The sequence below is a fragment of the Euprymna scolopes genome, chromosome 9 (assembly GCF_053919585.1).
Source record: "Euprymna scolopes isolate OS-2025 chromosome 9, ASM5391958v1, whole genome shotgun sequence".
NCBI classification, from domain to species: domain Eukaryota; kingdom Metazoa; phylum Mollusca; class Cephalopoda; order Sepiida; family Sepiolidae; genus Euprymna; species Euprymna scolopes.
The window spans coordinates 63247295-63271380 of record NC_136490.1 but is presented as its reverse complement, the minus strand read 5'-3'; the positions used below and the strand labels follow the sequence as shown (position 1 = coordinate 63271380).

At 30.4% G+C, this 24086-nt stretch overlaps 1 protein-coding gene across 7 annotated transcripts in view; it reads left to right on the top strand.

Moving 5' to 3' along the window:
- Positions 1 to 24086, top strand: part of LOC145284546 (1-phosphatidylinositol 4,5-bisphosphate phosphodiesterase gamma-1-like) — a 335906-nt gene that overhangs the window by 26566 nt on the left and 285254 nt on the right. For 5 of the 7 annotated variants that reach the window (XM_080133455.1, XM_080133452.1, XM_080133453.1 and 2 more), the window contains exon 2: positions 23085 to 23105. The exons of the other annotated variants lie outside the window; for them this stretch is intronic. In XM_080133455.1, coding sequence (XP_079989581.1) covers positions 23085 to 23105 — 21 coding nt within the window. The remainder of the gene's footprint in view (positions 1 to 23084; positions 23106 to 24086) is intronic. 7 annotated transcript variants of the gene reach the window in all.

Here is a 24086-nt window from a genome sequence, read left to right as displayed (position 1 = left end):
CGATCCCCCATATTGGAATGAGTTGACAAAACTTTGAAACTGGAAGAGAAAAAGTTTTGGGATGTTATTTTCCCCCAATTTTTTTTTTTTAATTTAATGAATAATTAATATTTTCTTAATTTATTTATTGCGGACTATTATCCTAATCTTTCTTAGATGTTGTTTCACAACGTTTTGGCCAACTATTCCTCTGGCTTTTGTCAGGTAGTAACCGCGACAGGATAGGAACGCCGAATCTCCTAACTGCATTCTCAGCAAATACTGCCATCCATAGTTGTTGTCGGCTCACCACGTTTTGACCAAGTACGCCTCTGGCCGGCTTTGGGTAGGATTGAAACCACTATCTTCAGACAATTCTCACCTGGAACCATAGGGATTCAATGTCTCTATCCACTGCGCCACGGATCCAGAATATAATAGACCACAATAAATAAATTAATAAATAATACTCATCTTAATAATGAATTCCAATTAAATAATATTTTCTTATTTAAAACTTGGATGATGCAGAATAATAAACAATTCTAAGTTTGCAGAAAACAGTGTCAGATAAATAAATATATATATATATATATATATATATATATATATATATATATATATATATATATATATATATAAATAAAAATTACTATAAGTTTACCAAGATAATCAAAATGGTATACTTAAAATATATTATAAATATTAAAGAGTTAATATTTACAAGTAAAGTAATCTCAACCAGATGTAAAAGCTCAATAAAACCGAAAAGGAAATAGAGCTTATAATATGAAAATATAAATTTTCATATATATATGTATATATATATATATAACTACTTAATTTACTCACATAAAATTAATATATGAAAGTATAGATTTATGCGTAAACATTAAGTATTTACTTCAAAAGTGCTCAATACGTAGGTAGAGCTAGTTAGTAATTTATAAAATATATATTTTATAAATTACTATATATATATATATATATATATATTAATATTTTCAAAAGTTATATATTAATGACCTGGCAAGGGCACAGGGGAGATAATCGAAGTAGCAAAACTGAAGCTGGCTTGAAGGATACTATATATACAAATTTAGGCAAATTTGGGCATATTTTATTGGTTTGAAAATATAAGTTCTTTTTTACCACTTGTCATAAAACTTTAACCATAGAATAATTTTCAAAAAGCCTGCAAATTTTCATGTAGTTTTATTCATAAAACCAAAAATATGAGCATTTCAATATTCAATTTGGCTATATATATATATATATATATATATATATATATATATATATACTAGCATATTATATATACTAGCATATTATATATACTAGCAAAAGTACCCATCCTTGACTGGGTTCAAAAACAGCCTAAAGAAAATGGACTCTGATTTATGAAAGTATGATAGGTTATGAAAAGGAAGAGTTGTAAAGAGATAGCTTCGAATTTGGGGGTATCAAAACCAAAGCAAAATATGATGAAAGTAAAAATAAAATAGATAAACCCCATAATTTATTATACCATACCTGTTCACACTGAAACACTTATAACAATATTCTGCGGATCCATATTAAAAAACCTTGTTAAACTTTGTGACATATTTCCATTCTATGGAGGTCAGGCGCGAACAAACACCCCATAATTTTATTATACCATATTTCTTCAAACTGAAACATAATTATCAAAGTATACTTATGCAGATAGATCTGAAAAGTCTTTATTAAAGTTTGTGCCTATTTCCATTCTATGGAGGCCAGGCGCAAACGCAGACCCCACAATTTTATTATACCATCCTTATTTAAGCTAAAACATACTTATCAAAGTATTATTATGTACATCTATATCAAAAACATTTGTAAACGTTTTTTTTTAATTTTTTAATTTTTTTATTTCCATACTTTGTGGACCAGGCGCGTACGCAGACCCCACAATTTTAATGAATCATCATTATGCCAGATCAAACATACCCATTCCTGTGTCTCGATACATCTTCTATCATTATATGTAATCAGTTTTCTATAATAGTCAACCATATAGGAGCCTATTCGTGACCAGACACACACACAGATATTCAGTTTTATATTATATTTATATATATATATATATATAAATCCCCCAAAACCTCTGGCCTTGATGGAGGGGAGACTAAAACTTGCTGCTATGATTTCAAATGATCTGAAATAACAGCAAGAGGAGACTTAATTCTAAATATTTCTCATATGGTTTATATCCCCTCTTTTGGAAATAGGATACATTTATGAATCGCTCCAGTATCAAATAATCCTTAATACACTGAAATTTACTTTCTATGAAAACCAAAGGATACATATATAGAAATATTTGAAATCAAGTCTCTCCTTGCTGTTATTTCAGGTCATTTAAAACCATAGCAGCAAGTTTTTTAGTCTCCCATCCATCAGGAACAGAGGCTTTGGGGAAATATCAGTTATATATATATAGTAATTCATATGCAATACTAGGAAAACAAATGACTATGATTGAAACATTTTATGGCTGTAAAAAAAAAGAAAAGTACCAAAAAATAGGCTCTGGATGATGAATGACCCCCTTAATGTGTGATCTTAAGGGCAAATGTCACAATTCAAGTCATTATTTTTCCAACAAGCCTTCATTTGTTAAATTCTAATCAATAGGCGCTGAGATTTGGAGCTTATAAAATTGCCAAAAAAGGTGGTATATCTATGTTAGTGGCCTAGCAAAGCCACAGGAGACAACCAAGCAAAAACAAAAAAGAAGCAAAACTAAAGTTAGTCTGCCAGGACACTATATATACAAATGTAGGCAAATTTGGGCACATTTTATTGGTTTGAAAATATAGATTTTTTACCAATTGTCATAAAATTTTAACCATAGAATAGTATTATAATTTTCAAAAAGCCTGCAAATTTTCATGTAGTTTCATCACATAGAACCAAAGATATGAGCATTTTAATATTCAGTTTGGCTACGAGTATAGATATATCCAATCCATGTATATATATATATATATATATATATATATATATATATATATATATATATATATATATATATAGAACAAGTAGTTAATAAAACGTTAAAAACACTTTGAAAGAGAGTTAAAAAACATTTAATTTTAAAAAGGAAGCACAAAATAAGTGGATAGTCCTTAATCTGCGGAGTTTCGAATAAATACTTTCCTTCTCATCAGAGAGTAGGATTTAGCAAAATGCGGGATAGGATTTTGCTTACAAAAGTATTTGATGAAACTGCAAGTAAGTCATAGATCTTACTTGGTAACAAATAGTGAAGTAGAGGGAATATGGTGAAGAAAAAGGTGATTTCACGTGAAGGAATAGTCTGGTGAAGGGTAAAATATCCCATAACGGTAAAATCCAAAAATCAAAATCCAAAAAAGTTGGTTAAGTTTCCATTTCCACAAGTAAAATCCAAGGGAATCGCGTGATTGGAAGATGGTCCAAAGTAATCCAAAAGGCAGAAATCTGTTGAATAATTCATAAATGGGTACAAGGAAAAAAAGGAATAAGTTCAAATAATATTATTAAAAGGAAGATGTGCATAGAAAAAAGAATTTAAAACGACTGTCAAGGCTGGGCTGATTTTGGGAGAGGTTATATATATATATATATATAGATATGCCAACTTTTTTTGCAATAAGGCTCATTGGAAAACTAATGACCTGAATTGTGTAGTGGGCTTTGTTATATTTGCCCTTAAGGTCGCACATTAAGGGGATCATCCATCATCCAGAACTTATGCTTGGCACTTTTTACAGCCATAAAGTGTTTCATTAAAGATGCAGTATCTTTCCACCCTCAAAAAATCCTTTAAAATTACCACTGTTTTAGGTTTATGAGGGTGCTGAAAACGAAAATAATGTTTAAAACTCCAGGAAACAAATAGTTTCCAAGATATGAAGAAATTAAAATTTCAAAAAGTGAGGTATAACTTTTCTATATTAATTTGATGTAAAATGAACACCCATTTTATAGTCATCTTTTTGGGGGGCATTTTTTTTTTTTTTTTTTTTTTTTTTTTTTTTTTTTTTTTAGGGGTCGTGTTTATTATAATCTGGTAGACCAACACAAAACCTATCTTAAAAAACTTGTTTTCAATGGGTTTTCGGGTGTGCTGAAAACGAATATCAAATTTAAATTTTTCCGCAAATAAGTATTTTTCCAGGTATTAAGTAAAAATATGTGCTTGTGCATACAATAGTCACCACTTATAACATAAAGAATTACATTGTTTAATACCCGGAAAAATACTTATTTGCAGAAAATTTAAATGCGATATTAGTTTTCAGAACACCCGATACCTATAGAAAACAAGTTTTTTAAGTTAAGTTTTGTGTTAGTCTACCAGGCCACAATCACCAAATACATTTTTTTTAAGAAAAAAACCCCAAAAAGGTAGCTATAAAGTGGGTGTTCATTTTAGGTTAAATGAATATAGAAAAGTGATTCCCTCACTTTTTAAAGCTATAATCTCTTTATATCTTTGAAACTACTCGTTTCCTAGAATTTTAAGCATTATTTTCGTTTTCAGCACCCTCGAAAACCTATAACAGTGGTAATTTTAAAGGAATTTTTGAGGGTGAAAAGATACTGTACCATTACCAATGTTTTAATCATAGTCATTGTTTTTCTAGTTTTGTATGTGAATTACAAAAAGTGTCCTGGCAAGCCAGCTTTAGTTTTGCTGCTTTGGAATGAATTTTGCTTAGGGGTTTTTTTTTTTTTTTTGCTTGGTTGTCTTCCCTGTGACCTTGCCAGGCCACTAATAGATATATATTTTGGCAATTTTATGTAGAATTTAACAAATGAAGGCTCGTTGGAAAGCTAATGACCTGAATTGTGTAGTCGCCTTAAGTGGCACATTAAGGGAATCATCCATCATCCAGAGCCTATCTGTGGCACTTTTTTACAGCCATAAAAGTCATTGGTTTTCCTAGTTTTGTATATGACTTACAAAATATCTATTTCCTCCAACCCTCTGGCCTTGATAGAGGGGAGACTAAAACTTGCTGCTAACAGCAAAGGGAGACTTTATTCCAAATATTTCCCACATGTTATATATTACCTCTCTTTGGTTTTCATACATAAAGTAAATTTCACAGTGTATAAAGATTATTTGATACTGGAGCTATTCATAAACGTACCCTATTTCCAAAAGAGGATTTCTCAATCTCTTTTTGTTAAATAACTTTTCCCATCTTTATGGAATGCTTTGTTTTTTCATCTTTTAAACTTAATCTTTTTTTTTTTTTTATCATAAAAGACAAATAGATCCGAGTACAATTTAAGACATTCACTTTTTAATTTTGGAGTATTAGATTAAAATTATTAGTGCTTAAAGACAAGTGTGTTTATCTCCCTGCCATGGTGCGAGTGATATGACTCAAGGCTTAGAAAGTGTGATTTGAAAAGCCAGCGGCCCATGAATAATAGCATTTTGCCTTGCAAAAATATGCCTGGTCAACCACGTCAGCATTCTCTGGTAAGAGCGCCCCAGGCAATTAACAATAAACCCTTTCTCAAAGGGTGAGGCAGCAAGTCCTTAGTGGGTAGATCTCCTAGAACTGCACCAAACCAGAAACCTATCTCAGTGAACTAGGAATTGGCTATCTCAACAATGGCTTACACCCTGTTAACGTTCATGCCAATGCAACCCATCCGTTAGTCTCATGGCTGCTTATATTGTTTAGGTAAACTCTTGTCATAAGTTACAATAGTTAAAAAGTGACTGATCGACTAACTACACAAAATTTAGCTTCGGTTTCTGAAACAGATAAGGAAAAAACACTCACTGATATATTTACATCACTGCATTGTATTTGTGCTTGTAAATTATTGCTTATTATTTTTTTTCTGTCATATTTTGCAAAATTATGCAGTTTGTAAAGTTAGTGCATACTGCATTAAAAACAAAAGAATTATAACCAAAAACGATTACAAGTAATTTACAAAAAAAAAAAAAAAAGAAATGACAACTCTATGAAAAAATAAAATGCAATCTGTATAAACCAGTGTTTTTTCATTTTCTGTTTTCCTCTTCAAGAACCCAGGTTACATTTTGTGTGGTCGTCTTTCAGCTGTGGTCATAACTCATTATCGGATTTTATCAAGCCGATACGGACAACTATAAATTTATTGAAAAGAAAATTTAAGGGTTTCTTTATTTAAAAAAGACCCCACAAAATAATATAGGGGAATTCTGGACCCTCAAATTTATAGAAACCAAAGGTCGGTTTCTAATATGAAGAATCCCTCTCTCCCGGCACTCTGGATTGAAAAATAATCAGTATCGTCGCATCGGTCGGCACTCCCTCAGACGCCCACAGTAAACTCTTCTATTTTGAGGATAGTGATTACATACTCTGTCATTTCAGCTAAATAATTCAAATGCTGATTATATCAAAGTGGTTTACTCCCAGGATGGCTGCCAAACTTTATCAACTAGCCGTGTATGATTTTTCAAACAGTAACAGGGCAAATTAATCTACTCTTTGTGTTTTGATTTGAGGGCATTTCTTTTAAATACTTTGGTTTTATTATCTGTTCCTTATAAAAATATAGAATAACCCTTAGTCCGAGGAGGGGGGGGGGAGATAGTGATAATAAATTTTAATAAAGACGGTTTAATGTTATTATTTGTTAATTGATATTTGCAAAAAAAAAAAAAAAAAAAAAAAAATTTAATCCAAAAATCAAATTAATACTTTAAATTAAATTAATAATTTGCCCTGTCACCACTTGGAAAATCAGACAAAAAGTTGTCAGCTATTTTGGGAGCAAACCACTTTAATAAACCAAACGTAATTTTTTTTTCTCCTACCGAATGATTCCCCCCCCCCTTTGTTGACTAATATGGTACAAAAACGATACAAAACAACCTGCCTTTATCTAAAAAACAAAACATATTAGCAAAAAAAAAAAAAAAAAAAAAAAAAAAAGGAGAAAAAAAAAGTTCTATTGCAACAGTAGTTAATTATTCTGGAATTTAGGAAGCAAGAAGAAATATAACTCCAGAATGTTTTTTATGTATTTATTTATTTTTTTAAGTTGTAGGACAATGATGACTACATCACAACCATTCCCTGTCGTTCATTGTACACACCCTAGAGAAGAATATATATATTAGCCCTACTTCTGAAAAAACACGGATCATTTTTTTTTTCTATTTTGGTTAAGTTCTGAATAATGAACGTCCTTTCCTCCGTTTCTATATTCTATTCTATTTTATATTATTATTGAATGGGCGAGGAGTGGGGTTCGAGATTAAATTTTTCATGGATATTTTTTCTAAAAATAACTTGTTTGTCACAGAGTAAGGGTGGGGAGGCTGTTACAAATCACTATATGCAAGAGTATCATTCTTTCTCACGACAGCAAAGTTAGACATTAGGTCAGGTTATCGTGAGGAATCCAACTCCCCACTTTGGATGGGTGCAAAATTTGCTGTGATTGAGCACTGTCAGCATTCCCTTGTGGAGACACCTTAGGAGACTGGTAATAGACCAGCACCCTCCCAAAGGAAGAGGTTAAACTCTAAAAGAATGTATTTCTGCGACTAACGAGAACTATACTCTGTTCTAATATAAATCTGCCATATGTGTAAGTTTAAAATTGACCACCCACATTGCAACTAGTGTTGTGTATACCAGCAGCTTGATAACGTTAAATAAATTATAAATAGGAACCTAGTCCTCTTTTTCGATACTTCATGATTCATAGGAGATGTTGGATGCATGAATAGGAATTATGCTCAAGAGACAGTTTTGATGTTTCAGTGAATTTCCCTATCTGTTACCATGTCCATTATGATATCATCCTGCAACGTCCAAGTCTTGAGAAATAAACAAAAAGCAGGGTTTAACAGAGAAGCCAAGAAACAAAAAATTGGTAAAAAAAAGTCAAATTTATAGCAAGTAACTGTTACCAAAGGCAAGATAAGTTATTCTTCTACTTACCTGGATGAGTTTAGTGTGTTTTAACGCATTTGAAAGCTTTTATTCGTCTCAATAAACAAGCAGTGTTGAGTTGGTAAGTTAAACTGATACTCATCATTGGGGATTGAGAGTATGCTGCCTTTTAAGTGTCAATAATGGCTCAAATGCCCCAAAATAAACAAAATATTAGTAGAAATCCACCCAAAAAGTTTTACTGTGAAACTTTGTGACACAAATTGCATGAATTTTTATCAGTATTTTGTTTATTTTGGGATATTTGAGCCATTATTGACCCTTAGAAGACAGTGTGCTCTTGTCTGCTATGATGATTGTTAGTTTAACTTACCAACTCAATACTGCTTGTTTTTCAAACCAAATAAAAACGTTAAAATATGTTAAAACACACAAAACTTATGCAGGTAAGTAGAAGAGTAGCTTATCTTGCCTTTGGTAACGTTTATTTGTTGAATTTGTGACCCTTTTTTCGCTTGTTGGCTTCTCTGCTAAATACCTTAAAAAGCATTGCCTGTGTATGTTTATCTAGACCTGCTAAGGATTTGAAAAGCTAGCACACTAGAAGTTCAATCTTGCCTACAAAAAATGTCAGAGCAGCCTTGCTGGTATTTCCTTGTAGGAGCATCTGACATGAGTAACAATAACACTTTTTCATACAGAGAAGGTAAAGCATGGGATGGAGAACCTCCTAAGACTGAACAGAATCATACTTCAGCTTGACAGAAGCAAGATCACTATTGGACTGATTGTCAAGGACATATCTTCAACTAGTCTGAGCAACACTTACTCATGTGGAGGGGAATGAATAAGTAAATTACATCTTGGTTATAGTCAGCTAGTGTTTTCCCTAATTCTTTGCATTGTGCTACTGGAACCGGTGACAAGGCAAAAAAGTACTTTTACATTTTTTTTTATTCAATACTTGTATTTTGAAGCAATTTATTGAAATAAAATGTAAAAAAGAACATTATTGAAAAGTACACAATAAAAAATTAACAAAATTATACAGATAAAAATAACAAAATTAGTCTTTCTTTGCACTAATTGTGTTATTAAAAATGCAAATAAAGAATAATTTTGTTATTTTTATTGTATACTTTTCAATAATGTCCCTTTTGGTTGCCCAACAAAGGAGGGACTGGACCTAGTAATTCACTTCTGCTCATTTGTTAGTTTGTTTGCATTTTTCTCAATAACCATACCTTGGATTTAAAAAAAATTTTTTTGCATAAACATTAGTCATGGTGAAAGTAAATTTTTACCAGAATGGATTTTCCGGGATAACTCTGGTTGCCCCCCCCCCCCCCCAAGAATCATTCTAGAGGTAAAATTGCCCTAAAATCGTCCGTCCGTTTGTTTGTTTGCACTTTTCTCAATAACCACGCTTTGGATCTTTTTGAAATTTTGCACAAACATTAGTCATGGTGAAAGTAAATTTTTCACTCATGCATGCTTGGTATGTTTATATTTTATTTCAATAACTTGCTTTAAAATGCAAATAATGAATAACAAAAGAAGCAAAGGCACTGTTTTTCTTTGTCATCGATTCCAGTTGCACCCCGCAGAAAATGAGAAGACGCTAGCTGATTGTAACTTATATCTTAAACAAAGTCCACTGACTAAATTAAATTTAAAAAATTTTTTTAATTTAAATTTTTTTTTTATTAAACACCGTTTTCATTGTTATTTAGAGTTTAAAACATCCAGATAATGTTATATTGGTTTTTTTTATTAAATGAATAGAATCATGTTTTTTTTTCTAAGGCTTTTAACAATATATTACTTTCAAAGAAAACTTTTCTCCCCCCCCCCTCTTCATTTTGCAGGTATTAACTATGAGGGGTAGCCCACTCTGGATGCAGCAAAACATAAGCCTGATCTTGTTGACAAATTTCGATGTGTTTTGCATATTTGGCACTATTTTTGAATAGAAAAGATTACTCACATCGTTGAAAACATTATTTCATAAAGTTATTTAGAGAATTTAGAACATCAAATAATGTTATATAATATTTCTTTATGTTATCTTATATAATATCTTTTTCTATTCAAAACCGCAACAACTGTAAAAAACACATTGAATTTGGATTTCACACAACATTTGACAACCAGATCGGATGTATATTTTGCTGTATCCACAAGTGGGCATTGCCTTACAGTAAAATGTAAAGAAGAAAATAAAAGATTATATTTTCTTAGAAAAAGGCATATTACCAAAATCCTAGCAGAGAAAATAATTTAATTTTTTTTTATTTAAATTCAAAACATGAGGGTTAAAAGCCCAGACACATGCATTATTTTTATTTTTTAAATGAATATTTAAAAATTACTAATTTTCAGCTTATAGAAAAGCTTTTATCAGAAAGGTTTAGATAATACTTTTTTTTTTCTTTTTTTTACTTGCCATGAAGGTGTTTGGCGTAACCTCTAGTTGTTGAACGTAGAGATTGTATCGTCCAGTTGAGTGTTTTAGTGCTTGATCATGCGCACATATTAAAATTAATAGAAATCCACTATTTAAAACTATCCAACACATTATTTTTAGTTTTTAAATAAATATTTATTTATATATTATTTATTTGCGGACTGTTATCCTCAACTTCATAAGGCTGTAATTACTGGAGATACAGTTACGAGACTCATCATTCCTAGCTCATTGCGGTGAATCACTTGAATAAGGCCAGATGAAGAGTTGGCCGAAACGTGGTTAAACGACATCTATGAAGATGAGGATAACAGTTTGCAAATAATTATTAATTAAAAATATTTTATTCATTTGATAAAAAAATATATAACATTATTTGATGTTCTAAATTCTCTAAATAACTTAACGAAATAATGTTTTCAATGGTGTAACTAATCTCTTTTAATTTTTTTATATACTTGTAGAAATTTTATGCCATATCAATGTATAGGACTGAACCTTCACTAAGACTGTCTCCTATAATAATTTGTAGAAAAGTATTTCTAAAAAAAAGGATAAAAAGGACTTCTATAAACCAACGATTTATATAAATATATTTAATATGACATACATAAGTGAGTGTATGTGGTCAGAATTCCAATTAAATTTGTCCTTTAATTGAAAATAATCAAGTAAAGTTGGTGTTTGCTGCCGATAGTTGTTTCTTGGAAATTATGTCTTCAGGTGAAGATAGCCATGTTTGGTGTCTTGTTAATGGGTGGCCGAAGGGGGTATGCACCTTTCTTCGTGGATGTTTGTAATCTTCCTAACTGCTCTGTCAACTCTTGACTCTCTTGATGGAGTCTTAAAAAGGGCCATTAAAAATAACCATATACTATAGTCTGATTGGTCGCTTTGTGACCAAAATCCCTTCACTAGCTCACCCTAACCTCTTGCCAGAGGAAACAAATATCAATGTTTATGATGATTATTACAGATGGACTTAAGCTATTTCATTCAACTATTTTTTTTACATATCATCATCATCATCATCATCATCATCATCGGCTCCTTACCCGGACCAATGTGACTCTTCCTCTCCAGAGTTTCCTGTCTTCCATCAGCTGCCTCAGATCTTCAAGTTCACAGTTGGCCTTGTGTGCTATTTGCTAGATGTACGTGGATTTAGGTTGTCCTTTGCTTGCGCATCTGTGTCGTGGAGTCTATAGCAATACATCTCTCACCAATTCATGCTTGCTCCTCAGACAGTGACCAGCAAATCGTAGGCATCTCTCTCTAATGATATTAGATATGGCAGGTAGGTTGCCATAAAGTTGCTGCTTTGTGGTATGATTTTGCCAAGATATATTTAATACTGTTCGTAGCATAGTGATGTATGTACCATCTAGTTTTCTTTCCAATCTTTTGGTGAGTGTCCAGTAAACAAGGACAGACTCTACCACTGCCCTGAAGAACTGCCTTTTCAGTTTGTCAGTTAGTCCATACTGAATGCAGCCCATCTAATGTGTTCCATGCTTTTGAGATGTGAATTTTGATTTCTCTCTCTGTGGAAACTGTTGCTGCCCAGATACATAAACTCAATGACTTCTTTCAGGATTCTGGTTCGAACAACACTGAAAGAAGCCACTGATTTTTTTTACATTTAAACAAACATTTGTTTTTCTTGTAAATCATAAGTAAGCCTTTTTTTTTTTTTTTTACAAAATTTGAGTTATTTTTTTACTATAATTAACAAAATAAAACAGAGGTGAAAAAACAACAAAAACAAATAAATGTTATCAAAGGCAAGATAAGTTACTCTTTTACTTACCTGGATAAGTTTATTTGTGTCTTAACTTATTTTTAAGCAAAGTATTTTTTTTTTTTTGTGTGCAAAACAATCCCATTGTCCATTTTGTTTCAATCAGAATGAAAAAATATGACAGCCCAAAAGCTCAGCACAAGATCTCTTGATAATCTCTCAAAAAATGTAAATTATTAATAAACAAAATGCTAGTAGAACGTTACGTTTTCACACAATCAGTGATATTTATTGAGTGTGTTGCTACCAGTATTTTGTTTGATTTTTTTTTTTTGTTTTTAGCAATTATCAGGAAGAAAAATTATAACAAGATTCTTATTTCTTACCAACGAGTTCAAGAAATAGAACAAAAGATTTATAATTTTAAGTCATAGAAGAAGTTTTTAGGAAGAAAAAATCGTTTTGATATATAAACTCAGAAACTGAATTATAAAAATAATTATCTCAGGGAAATACTGTATTTCTTTGGTTCAGAAACCCAAACTGATGATAATATTCTGTTTTGGCCTTCGAATAAACTTTAATTCTTGCAAAAATTTACTTTAAATTGACAGGTTTAAAAAGGCTTAAAAATCACTTTTGAAATTCCCATGACCACGAAAAAAATGTGTGCTTACTATATTTTTTGTTGTCATATATGATAATGAAATTAAAATGGTCAACACAAGGTTTACACCATAAATTTTGAATTTAAAAGTGATTTGGGAGCCTTTAAATTGGTTGAAAGTATTTCTGATTAGAATTAAAATTCATAGGCAAACGTCAAGTATTATGCGGGGTTGCAGAACAGGAAGGTATAAAGTCTAAGAATTCCTTATTTTAAATGATTCGGTTCAAAATTCCATACAGATTCCCAAGTTCAACATAAAGATACCTGAGTTTAAAAAGATCCATTTAAAAGCCGAAACATGAGAATTACATGCAAGATGAGAACAGTAGTCCAAAGAATCAAAATAATGCAATATTTGTTCAGTTTGAATTTTTTTTTTTAAATATCTAAAAAAAAATTTTAAATTGTAAAGTTCAGTTGACAGTCTCATCAAACATTAGATTTCTCAAATTCTTAAAGGGAAAAATCTTTCTAAACTGAAGCAATTTTAATTTTTGTCCCAATCTGGAATGCCCTTTTTGATGGGACTGGATTTCCTCTACATTATAAACCGACTGTATCTAATTTTGCCCTTGTGTGGATGCAAGTGAATAGAAATGTCAGATTTCTTAATGAAAATAAAATTAAAATGTTCATAATGTGTGAATACTCAAAGTGTAACAGTTTTTTAACATATATTTTTATATCTTAAATTTTGTTGTTAAATTATGAAACTGCATTTTAAAATCTGTTTTTAGGTCATAAAACAATTTGATGTATGTTTATAGATTGAAAAATTTTTTCTAATTTAGTTATTTTTTGAGATCATAGAATTTTTTTATTTTTTGAGGTCATAAAAAACAATTTTTGATGTATTTTATTTTAATTGTAAAAACAATTTCGAATTTATCTTTTTAGACCATAAAACAATTTTTACTTTTTTAGATCATAAAACAGTTTAATGTACTTTTAGATCATGAAACAATTTAATGTACTTTTAGATCATAAAACAATTTAATATATTTTTAGATCATAAAACAATTTAATGTACTTTTAGATCATAAAACAATTTAATGTATTTTTAGATCATAAAACAATTTAATGTACTTTTAGATCATAAAACAATTTAATGTACTTTTAGATCATAAAACAATCTAATATATTTTTAGATCATAAAACAATTTAATGTACTTTTAGATCATAAAACAATTTAATGTATTTTTTAGATCATAAAACAATTTAATGTACTTTTAGATCATAAAACAATTTAATGTACTTTTAGATCATAAAACAATTTAATATATTTTTAGATCATAAAACAATTTAATGTACTTTTAGATCATAAAACAATTTAATATATTTTTAGATCATAAAACAATTTAATGTACTTTTAGATCATAAAACAATTTAATGTACTTTTAGATCATAAAACAATTTAATATATTTTTAGATCATAAAACAATTTAATGTACTTTTAGATCATAAAACAATTTAATGTACTTTTAGATCATAAAACAGTTTAATGTACTTTTAGATCATAAAACAATTAAATATATTTTTATATCATAAAACAATTGTACTTTTAGATCATAAAACAATTTAATATATTTTTAGATCATAAAACAATTTAATATACTTTTAGATCATAAAACAATTTAATATACTTTTAGATCATAAAACAATTTAATGTACTTTTAGATCATAAAACAATTTAATGTATTTTTTTAGATCATAAAACAATTTAATGTACTTTTAGATCATAAAACAATTTAATATATTTTTAGATCATAAAACAATTTAATGTATTTTTAGATCATAAAACAATTTAATGTATTTTTAGATCATAAAACAATTTAATGTACTTTTAGATCATAAAACAATTTAATGTATTTTTAGATCATAAAACAATTTTATGTACTTTTAGATCATAAAACAATTTAATGTATTTTTTAAGATCATAAAACAATTTAATGTACTTTTAGATCATAAAACAATTTAATATATTTTTAGATCATAAAACAATTTAATATATTTTTAGATAATAAAACAATTTAATGTATTTTTAGATCATAAAACAATTAAATGTATTTTTAGATCATAAAACAATTTAATGTACTTTTAGATCATAAAACAATTTAATGTATTTTTAGATCATAAAACAATTTAATGTACTTTTAGATCATAAAACAATTTAATGTATTTTTAGATCATAAAACAATTTAATGTACTTTTAGATCATAAAACAATTTAATATATTTTTAGATCATAAAACAATTTAATGTACTTTTAGATCATAAAACAATTTAATATATTTTTAGATCATAAAACAATTTAATGTACTTTTAGATCATAAAACAATTTAATGTACTTTTAGATCATAAAACAATTTAATGTATTTTTTAGATCATAAAACAATGTGTGTGTGTTTTTTTTCTTTTTTAAATCATAAAAACAAATTTTTGTTAAATGAGTTAAATGTATTAGAAATTGAACAATTTATTTTAATGACAGACACAACTCTGATCAAAGTGATCAAAAATCAATCTGTGCTCATATTTGGTTGTTTTTTTTTTCTGCCTTCCAAAATGGAAGGAGTGCTGAACACAATGGAATTTTTTTTATGAATCTGGCTATCAAAAAAAGTCTCTTACATAGTCACCTCGGAGTTTTTTTTATGAATCTAGCTATCAAAAAAAGTCTCTTACGTATGTCACCACTTATCTCACTAGGAGTGAGATTGAGGTTAATGTCAACTCCTTTCTTTGGTTAAATTCAAAACAAATTGAAAAGAAAATCAACCAAATAAATATTATGTATATGGTGGGTGGAAGAGTGCTTAAAAATCTTCATATTTATCAATTACTTAAAAGATGTTCAAGGGGAGAGGCAACAAAAGGCATGTAACCTCTTTCTAATGATCTCAAACCATTCTTTTCCCATATCTCGATTGTTTCAAATTAAAATTATTTTCCTTCAAATGTCTTGAGGATCAGGTCTAAATAACATAAGAGAAATTAATAATAAGTATCCATTTTGACATAAAATGTGCTAATCTCTTGTATAATTTACAGATTTAAAATACAATTTCTACTAGCAAATGTTTTGGTAATCTAAATGAAAAAGATTTTAGGATTCAATGAATTAAGAGTCTATTTGACGTGTGTGAATGTGATGTGTGGAAGTGAAATGATACGATGAATGTGTAATGGAAGTCTGGACAGGCTTAATTCTGATGAGCACAGTATGGAGAGATGTGTATAGAACAGGAGACTTCATTGGTTTTGTCACGTTGGAAGAATGGATGAGAGTTCTTGGGTTAAATAAATATAGAACAAGTCTGATAGCAAGGTTAGTTTGTAGAGAAAGACCAAGCAAAACATGGGAGGAATTGATAAGGATGGACTTGAGAAAGAGAAACTTTTGTACTTGGATTATTCAGAATACTGTTCTTATCTTGAACGTTACCATCACAACGTTTTAAATGATGTAACCTCCAACCTTTTTCAGGTGTATCTTGTCAAACTTGAGAATTTTTCTTTCAAACTCTGGGATACTTTCTCTGTTGAATTCTCAAAGTTTTTCTCTGTTTGACAGAGTAGTTCACAAAATGTAGAAGAGTGTCACTTAGAACTGAGTTTTAGTCAATTTATGCTATAGATTTCTTGCAGACAATTCTAGTATGAATTTTGGGAGCCTTAAACCTATTCTTGTTTTTAGATGTCGGCAAGTTTGGCTGTCAGTTTCTAAAAGTGACCCATGTAAAATGGATGTTAAACTGAATCTAATGTGTGCCATTCTAAATGGCATTTTTTCTATTCATGAATTTGAGGCAGTTTTCATTTTATACAAATGAGATTGATTTTCTTTGAAGGACTGGACAAAATCTATCAGTCATTGTTCAGCACAACCTTTCATTTAGTTATTGAATTAAGGCTTTATTTCTTATTTATGTTTCTGTTTCCATATGAATGAAGGACTCGTACTTAACATATCTTACTTTATTTAGAGACAAAACCTGCCACCTCAAACTATAAAGTTTTGATTTAGCCATTTGCTCTGAGTTTCGTTTATCAGTTATTATATTTATTTACTTATTCTCCAGAAGGTTTTGACACAAGGTCAAGTGTTGGGTTTTGATGAAAATGTTTCTGTGGAATGATCATTTTTGTTTTCATCATTTTTCAGCACATTCGAGATGATGAAGTTCGGTAAACTCCATAACCTTTTCATATAGTTGTTAATGTGCTGTGTACGCATCACCACTACACACATTGGAAAGCAGGAAGACTGACCTGACCTTCCACCTACATAAAGTGCCTTGTTAGTTCCAAATAGTCACCCATCTGTTACTGGCCAGGTTTAATATTGCTTAACTTTGGTGATCTGACAATAAATGTCAATGTGTCACTGTGATTGTTCCATATATAAATGTGGAATCAACTGGGTTCAAATCTGGCACACCCAAATTTTCAGTCTGTCTCGTTAACTACATAACCATTGTCACTCCAACATTCATATCCATTATTATAGCCATTTCATAAATATGCATTGATCAAGATCGATCATAATCTTGCAATTGTTCATCAGAACGTTACATAATAAGACAAGGCTACTTTTTGTGTAAAACTATCAATGGCTTATAAGTGCTTGAGCGATTTATATATAAAAATGTTTTTATTTATATGGTACTCTTTATGAGTTGATCAACATGTGAGACTAATAGAACAAGAAACAGTTAATACCTAATTGAAATTCTCTGGAGGTTCAAAAGACGAAAGGAGAAATAAAACCTCGACACCTCAAAAGTATGTAGACCCGATCTCCTCCCAGCTGCTATTACAAAAATGCTCCGCTGAGGTTGCTCCAGTCCTCTCCAAACTATACAACAAATGCCTTAACGAATCTTGCTTTCCTGATTGCTGGAAAACTGCTTCTCTGGTACCAGTTTACAAGAATTCTGGTGAAAGAACTGACCTATCAAATTATTGCCTCATTAGCCTCCTCCCGCTTTTCGACAAAATATTTGAGTCCATAATTAATCAAGCTCTAGTTCATCACCTTACAGCTGCTAAACTTCTGACTGACCAACAATATAGATTTAGACAAGCTCGTTCCACAGCAGATATCCTTACTGTAATCTCTGAACATATATACCATACACTGGACAAAGCAGGTGAGGGTAGTGCAGTAACCCTAGATATATCTAAGGCTTTTGACAGGGTTTGGCACGATGGTTTCCTCAGGAAAATAAGATCTTACAGTATCACTGGACAAATATTTAACCTAATTAAATCATCTTCTAGAATATAAATCTCACCTGTCTGTTTAAATGTATATATGTCTGCCTAAAACTTTCGGTAGAGGTGATGGATTTTCACGAGATCAGTATCGTTTTGGAGCTCGACCCTTCGGACGACAAATATCAAATAATTGGCTGACAACATTAATTCCTTCACCCTCAACTGGGCACTTTTCTACAGGGAGGGGTCGCTTTTTTCGCCAATATTTTTGAAAGTCATTCCTTTTTTTCGATTGACTAGCCTTAATTTAAACCTTTGTTACTTCCGGTTTAGTGATGGGTGCAACAGCAAAGACGTCACACTTTTTTTTCACATTCTTTTCCTCCTTCATGGTACGAGTTCGATCCTGCCTACCTACTACAACTTCTTCTTTTTTTTTTTTTTGCTTAACACACACCTCCAAACACCCAGGCAATGCTGGGCACCCAAGCTAGTTCTTAAATAAAAGAAGAATCTAAGTTGTCCTCGACAGTCGTACATCTAAATAATATGACATCAATGTGGGTGTACGTCAGGGGTCTATCCTTGAACTTTTATTATTCCTAATATTCATAAATGATCTCCTTGATAAAATTGTTTCTGAGATGGGTATATTTGCTGATGACACCACTCTCTATAACAGGCACGAGAGGAAAAAAAATGAACTCCCATCTAAGAAAACGGCAAAAACACTAGAGAAAGACCTCCAATCTGTAGTGGAATGGAGACAAAAATGAATGGTCACATTCAATGCTGCCAAAACTAAGCTTGTTTCCTTCAATAATTACAAGAAACCTTCTCTGCCACCAATAGTTATGACTAAAGATACATTACCTGAAATTACTTCTTTCAAACTCCTCAGCCTAACGGTCACAGGGAACATCAGCTGGAACATACATTGAGAGCATTGCTAAGGCTGCTGCAAAGAAGGTGGGCTCCCTCTACTGTGCTAGAAAGCTACTTATGCCTGAAAGTATCCTGTATCTCTACAAGGCCACCATTCGCCCATGTATGGAGTACTCTCATCACATTTGGGCTGGTGCATCTCCTACTAGGCTCTTGCTCCTGGACAGGGTTCAAAAGAGAGTCACCAACCTGATAGGCCCTAAATTGTCATCTAAGCTTCAAGCTCTGTCCCATTGACGTAATGTTGTATTCCTCTGCTTGTTCCACAAGTATTTTAATGGTGAATGCTCCGAACTACAAGCCTTTGTGCCCCCTCGAAATAAATACCCCTGACAAACCCGACAAGCAGCAAAATCCCACCACTACACAGTAGAGATCCCTAGATGTAAGAAAGCCTTCTACTCAGTTTCTTCCCCAGAACTGCTAAACTTTGGAACTCCCAACTGTACTGACATGCAGAAGTTCAAGTGTAATGTGAACAGATCTCGCTGCTCAACTCCCTACATAGTATCCCTGCAACTTATGTCCCCAATAGTAACCCCCTACATCAAAGTGGCACTGTGCCTTGTTTGAGGTGAAAATGGAATTAAAAAAAAAAAGACCTGAGGTGACAAAGATAAAAAAATGGTCATCTCAAAACACTAGCCAATTTTCATTTGTTATTGTTGTATCATGCTATTGACACTTGTTCTGATCGGACTACATCATGTTTTTTAAAAAAAAACATGATATAGTCCCATCAGAACAGGTGATAATATGGAAACATTTTTCAATTATGGTTCAAAACTTAAAAATTAGCAGAGGGAAGAATAACTTTTTGTTTTTGTTTTTTAAATGATATAAAGAGTTGTCGCCTTTGCAACAAAAACTTTATTATTCTGTATTACAGGGATATCAGTTTTCTGCTTTTTAGTGGCATTTCGTTTTTTTTTCTTTTCTTTAAATCCAGAAAAGGTGAATTTCTGCTTAAATTGCTAGAACCTCCAATAGATGCGAGTTCCGCACTTTTTGGTTGAAATTTTTTTTTCTTTAATAAGAAAAATATTTATTTCTGTCAAATTACTATAGCCTTACCTCCTTAGTTATTCATCATTATTTGGTTGGATTTTATTTCTTTCTCTCTCTCTTGCTTGCTTTATCGTTTTTTCTGTTCATGTTTTCTCTTCCTCTTCCTATCTTGTAACTTCCTTTTCCTTCTTACAACAATTATCTCTGAGAAGTGAAAATATTAATTTTACCATGAAAGCTGAGATTTTGATTGAATGGGGTAGGGGAATTAGATAATATTCTGTTGGATCAAAGAATGACTTCCTGTCTCACATGTGCACTCAACGTTTTTCTCTTTGACTGTCTTAACGGGCAACATCAGGTCGGGACAGCTAGTTTATCATACCACAAACAAACCAAAGGTGAACAGACTGAGAAGAGTTAATTCCTGTTTGAAATTCACTGGAGAATAAGACCTGAGTTTATAGTGGCCCCAAAGTTTGTCATCTTAATAATGATAAAGCTGATCCCTAAGATGTAGTAATTATTACTCTAAAATAGGGTAACATCATCAATTTTAATTGTCAATATCAAGCAAACAACAGATGATAGCATTACACCAATCAGATTTGTTTTAATGTAAGTATGTAACAAAATAGTTAGATGACAATGTGGAAAAACCCAAATTGTAAATAATTTATTTCATTGACATATTTTGTCTGTCAACTTATTCAAAGTAATAAAATTGAACGAAAATGCAATAGTTATTTTGTGACATCATCTAATTTTGAAGGAGAATATTAAGAATGCTCTTAATAAATAAAAAAAATTACATTTACAAAAAATTTCAGTAAGGACACTTTTATTGGAAGAAGTGTCAATTTGAAAATGTTTTTAAAAAATTAATTTATGTATTTCTATCTATATGATTGACTTCTAAACTAATTCACTGATCATAAACATTGAAACTATGTCTAAGGGTGGGTAATGTGGATAATATTTAGTTTAATTTTGTTTTATGCAAAAACTAAAAAAAAAAATCAGAGGTTTCTGAATTTTCATGAAGGAAGTGGAAACCTGTTGTGAAAATTCAGGTATCTTGGATTTTGGGGAAATTTTTGCAATAATATTAGACCTCAATTAATAAATATTACGCAAATTTCAGGGTTTTTTTTATATTTTAATAGGGCTCTACAGACAAATTTATCTTTAGTTGACCTTGGACAACTAATTATTTTCATTTACTAACCAAATAGAAAAGTTACTAGTCAAACCCATATGATTTTTAGAATATGACATCTTTGTACTGTGACGAGTATGTACATCATAAAGATTTTTCTGCATTTTTTTTTTAATAAGTGTAATTCTAAATATACAACAAATTTTATGTTGATACTTGAAGGTATAAACATTCTAATTTCTTCAGATGGTTTTTTAAACAGCCTTTGTTAAAAAAAGAAATTCTATTGTTCTATTAAACTTTGTTTGTTTTATAAAACAAAAAGTTGAAAAGATATTTTTCACTCAGTAGTGAGTTTTGAAAGATAGTCAGTGAAAACAATACAATTGCCAAAACATAAGTGTTTCATTATTTCTAGTTGCACTTTGAAAAATCACTCATAAATGCAACTGTTTCACTCGCAATGTAGAGCCCTGTTTAAAGGATTTTAGGCAATATAATATGAGTACAACTTTTTATTTGAAAATTCAATTTGTATTAAATTTGATCCATAGTCATTAGATAGAAATTGAGCAAGATTCCCTGAATTTAAATTTCTTAAGACCTCTTTAAACTCAAACCTTTAAATTCCATACATTTTCTTGATTCAGAATCATATAATAGATTTTGGTCGAAATTGGAATACAGATTCTAGATATGAAATTTAGCATCATTATATTTTTATTTTAATCTTCATAAGGGGAAAATAAAAATGGTGCAAAACTATTTTGTTTAGGGAATTAATTTTTACCTGCTGTGGATAAGTATTTTTTAGTGTGTGTGTAATATGCCAGTAGAAAACAGATTCCAACAATATATTTTTAATTTCTACTAAAGAGATTCATTTTTGACAGCTTTTTTTTTCATTTGTCCAGATAATTAAGGTCTTTGAGCATGCAGGCCAAACAAAATAAAAAAAAAATTAGTGAAACTGGTTTTCCAAAACCCAGTTCTTTTAATCATCTTCTGAATAAAAAGAAAAACCACCACAATATTTTCACACATTTACATTTAAAAAAATCTTTCCTGAATGTTTTCGTTTTCCATAATAGCTCAGCAGGCCAGATTAAAGACTTTGATGGACTGGATCTGGCTGGCTGTAGTTTGGAAACCTTTGTTTTAGGAGAATGCATCATCAGAAAAAAAAAAAACATAAAAAATACCCCCCCCCTAATTAAAATTTTTTTTTTTTTTAATATTGCTTTGTTTTGAAGCATTATCCCACAAAATTGAAGATATACTTAAAAACCTTACTTGTAAAAACTCAATTTCTTTATTTGAAAATAAAAGGAAGTAAATCTGTATTATACTAATACAGATTTACCTCCCTTTAAAAATATAACCGGCCTGTACAAAAGTAAATTTGTACTCAAATTTCTTTAAGAAAATAATCAAACTATATTTTATTTTTATTGATGTGGACTAACAATCAACAATAGAAAAAGGCTATTCAGTATTAAATTTTTATTTTCTAGCATATACATTTCTCCACTATTCAACAGCGCAAGAAATTCTCTATATCAACCATTTGCGCAGTTTATTTTTCAAATTGGAACCTCTTTGACTAAGGTCATGCAGAAATTCAATTGTTCTTGGACTGAGAACTTCAGACGTCTCAACCATAACTGATTAAAAAATATTTTTTTGAATAAAGTTTTTTCTGATTTTTCTATTTTGACTCTTAAAAAAACTCAATGGAAGGAATTATTTACATGATTTTTTTTCTGTCACTTAAAACCACATTAGATTTCAAAATCGAGTATCTGTTATATAATCATATTTATTTGCATGTTATATGTAATTTTTACAGTTGACTCCATCCTCCTTCTGCAGATTACAAGTCAGGTGAAATCTCTTCATCAAAATCTCATATGTGAAAAAATGTTCAATTCAGTTTCTAATCTGATATTCTAAATTTCATTCCAGGCGGGTGGCATGGCTCTGCTGGTAAGGATGTTAATTCTTCCACTTCTACTAACCATGTCAGTAAATGTTTGGCTCAACATCGAGCGTAGGAACAGCCACCTCAGACTTCAGAAAGTCTGTTTTTTTTTTGTTTTTTTGTTTTTTTTGATACATAATTCCTACTTACAGAAATTAGTCAAAAAAAAATATAGGTATCTAATATTTGAAATACGGGTTTTAAATTAATCCGTTAAGTCCTTAGGTATTTAAATTTCTTACTATTGTGTAATGATTATAAAGGACTTAGAATACATGAATTGAAAAAAAAAGTTATATATTTAAAAAGCGAAATATTAACTATCCTATAAACAGGTCACTGGGTACATGCGATATATTTTAGAAATCAAGAGGCTGTAGATTCAAAATGAAATTTACACATTATGGTAAAGAGCAAAGCAGTTCACACAAAGAATTATAGTGCACTTTTGGCAGTAAGTTAGTGACTTACTATTGCAAGATTCATTTATTCGTCATTGAACAAATAGAATTTTAGCAAATTTCACAAGAATTTTTAAGACGATTCTAACAACTATTGGAAAGAAAAATTGATGAATTTTATCCTTTCTTCAGAATAATTATGTAGTAAGCAATACTATGATATATTATCTTATAGATTTTATGAAGAAATTATTTGGTGTCCTATTTATAGGACAGTGGGACTAAATAGTTTAAATGAGATTAAGCATTAAAGGGAACTTAGATGTTATGATTTATATAACTTAATAGCATGAAAAATCAATTTCTTGGCACAAAGATCCAAGATAGCTTGAAATCCTTTCAGATAAATCTTTATAACAATAAATAAGTTATGAAGATGAGGATAAGTCTGCAAATATATATATATATATATATATATATATATATATATATATATATATATTTGCAGACTGTTATCCTCATCTTCATAGCTGTTGTTTCACCACATTTCGGCCAACTATTCATCTGGCCTTCGTCAGATGGTTA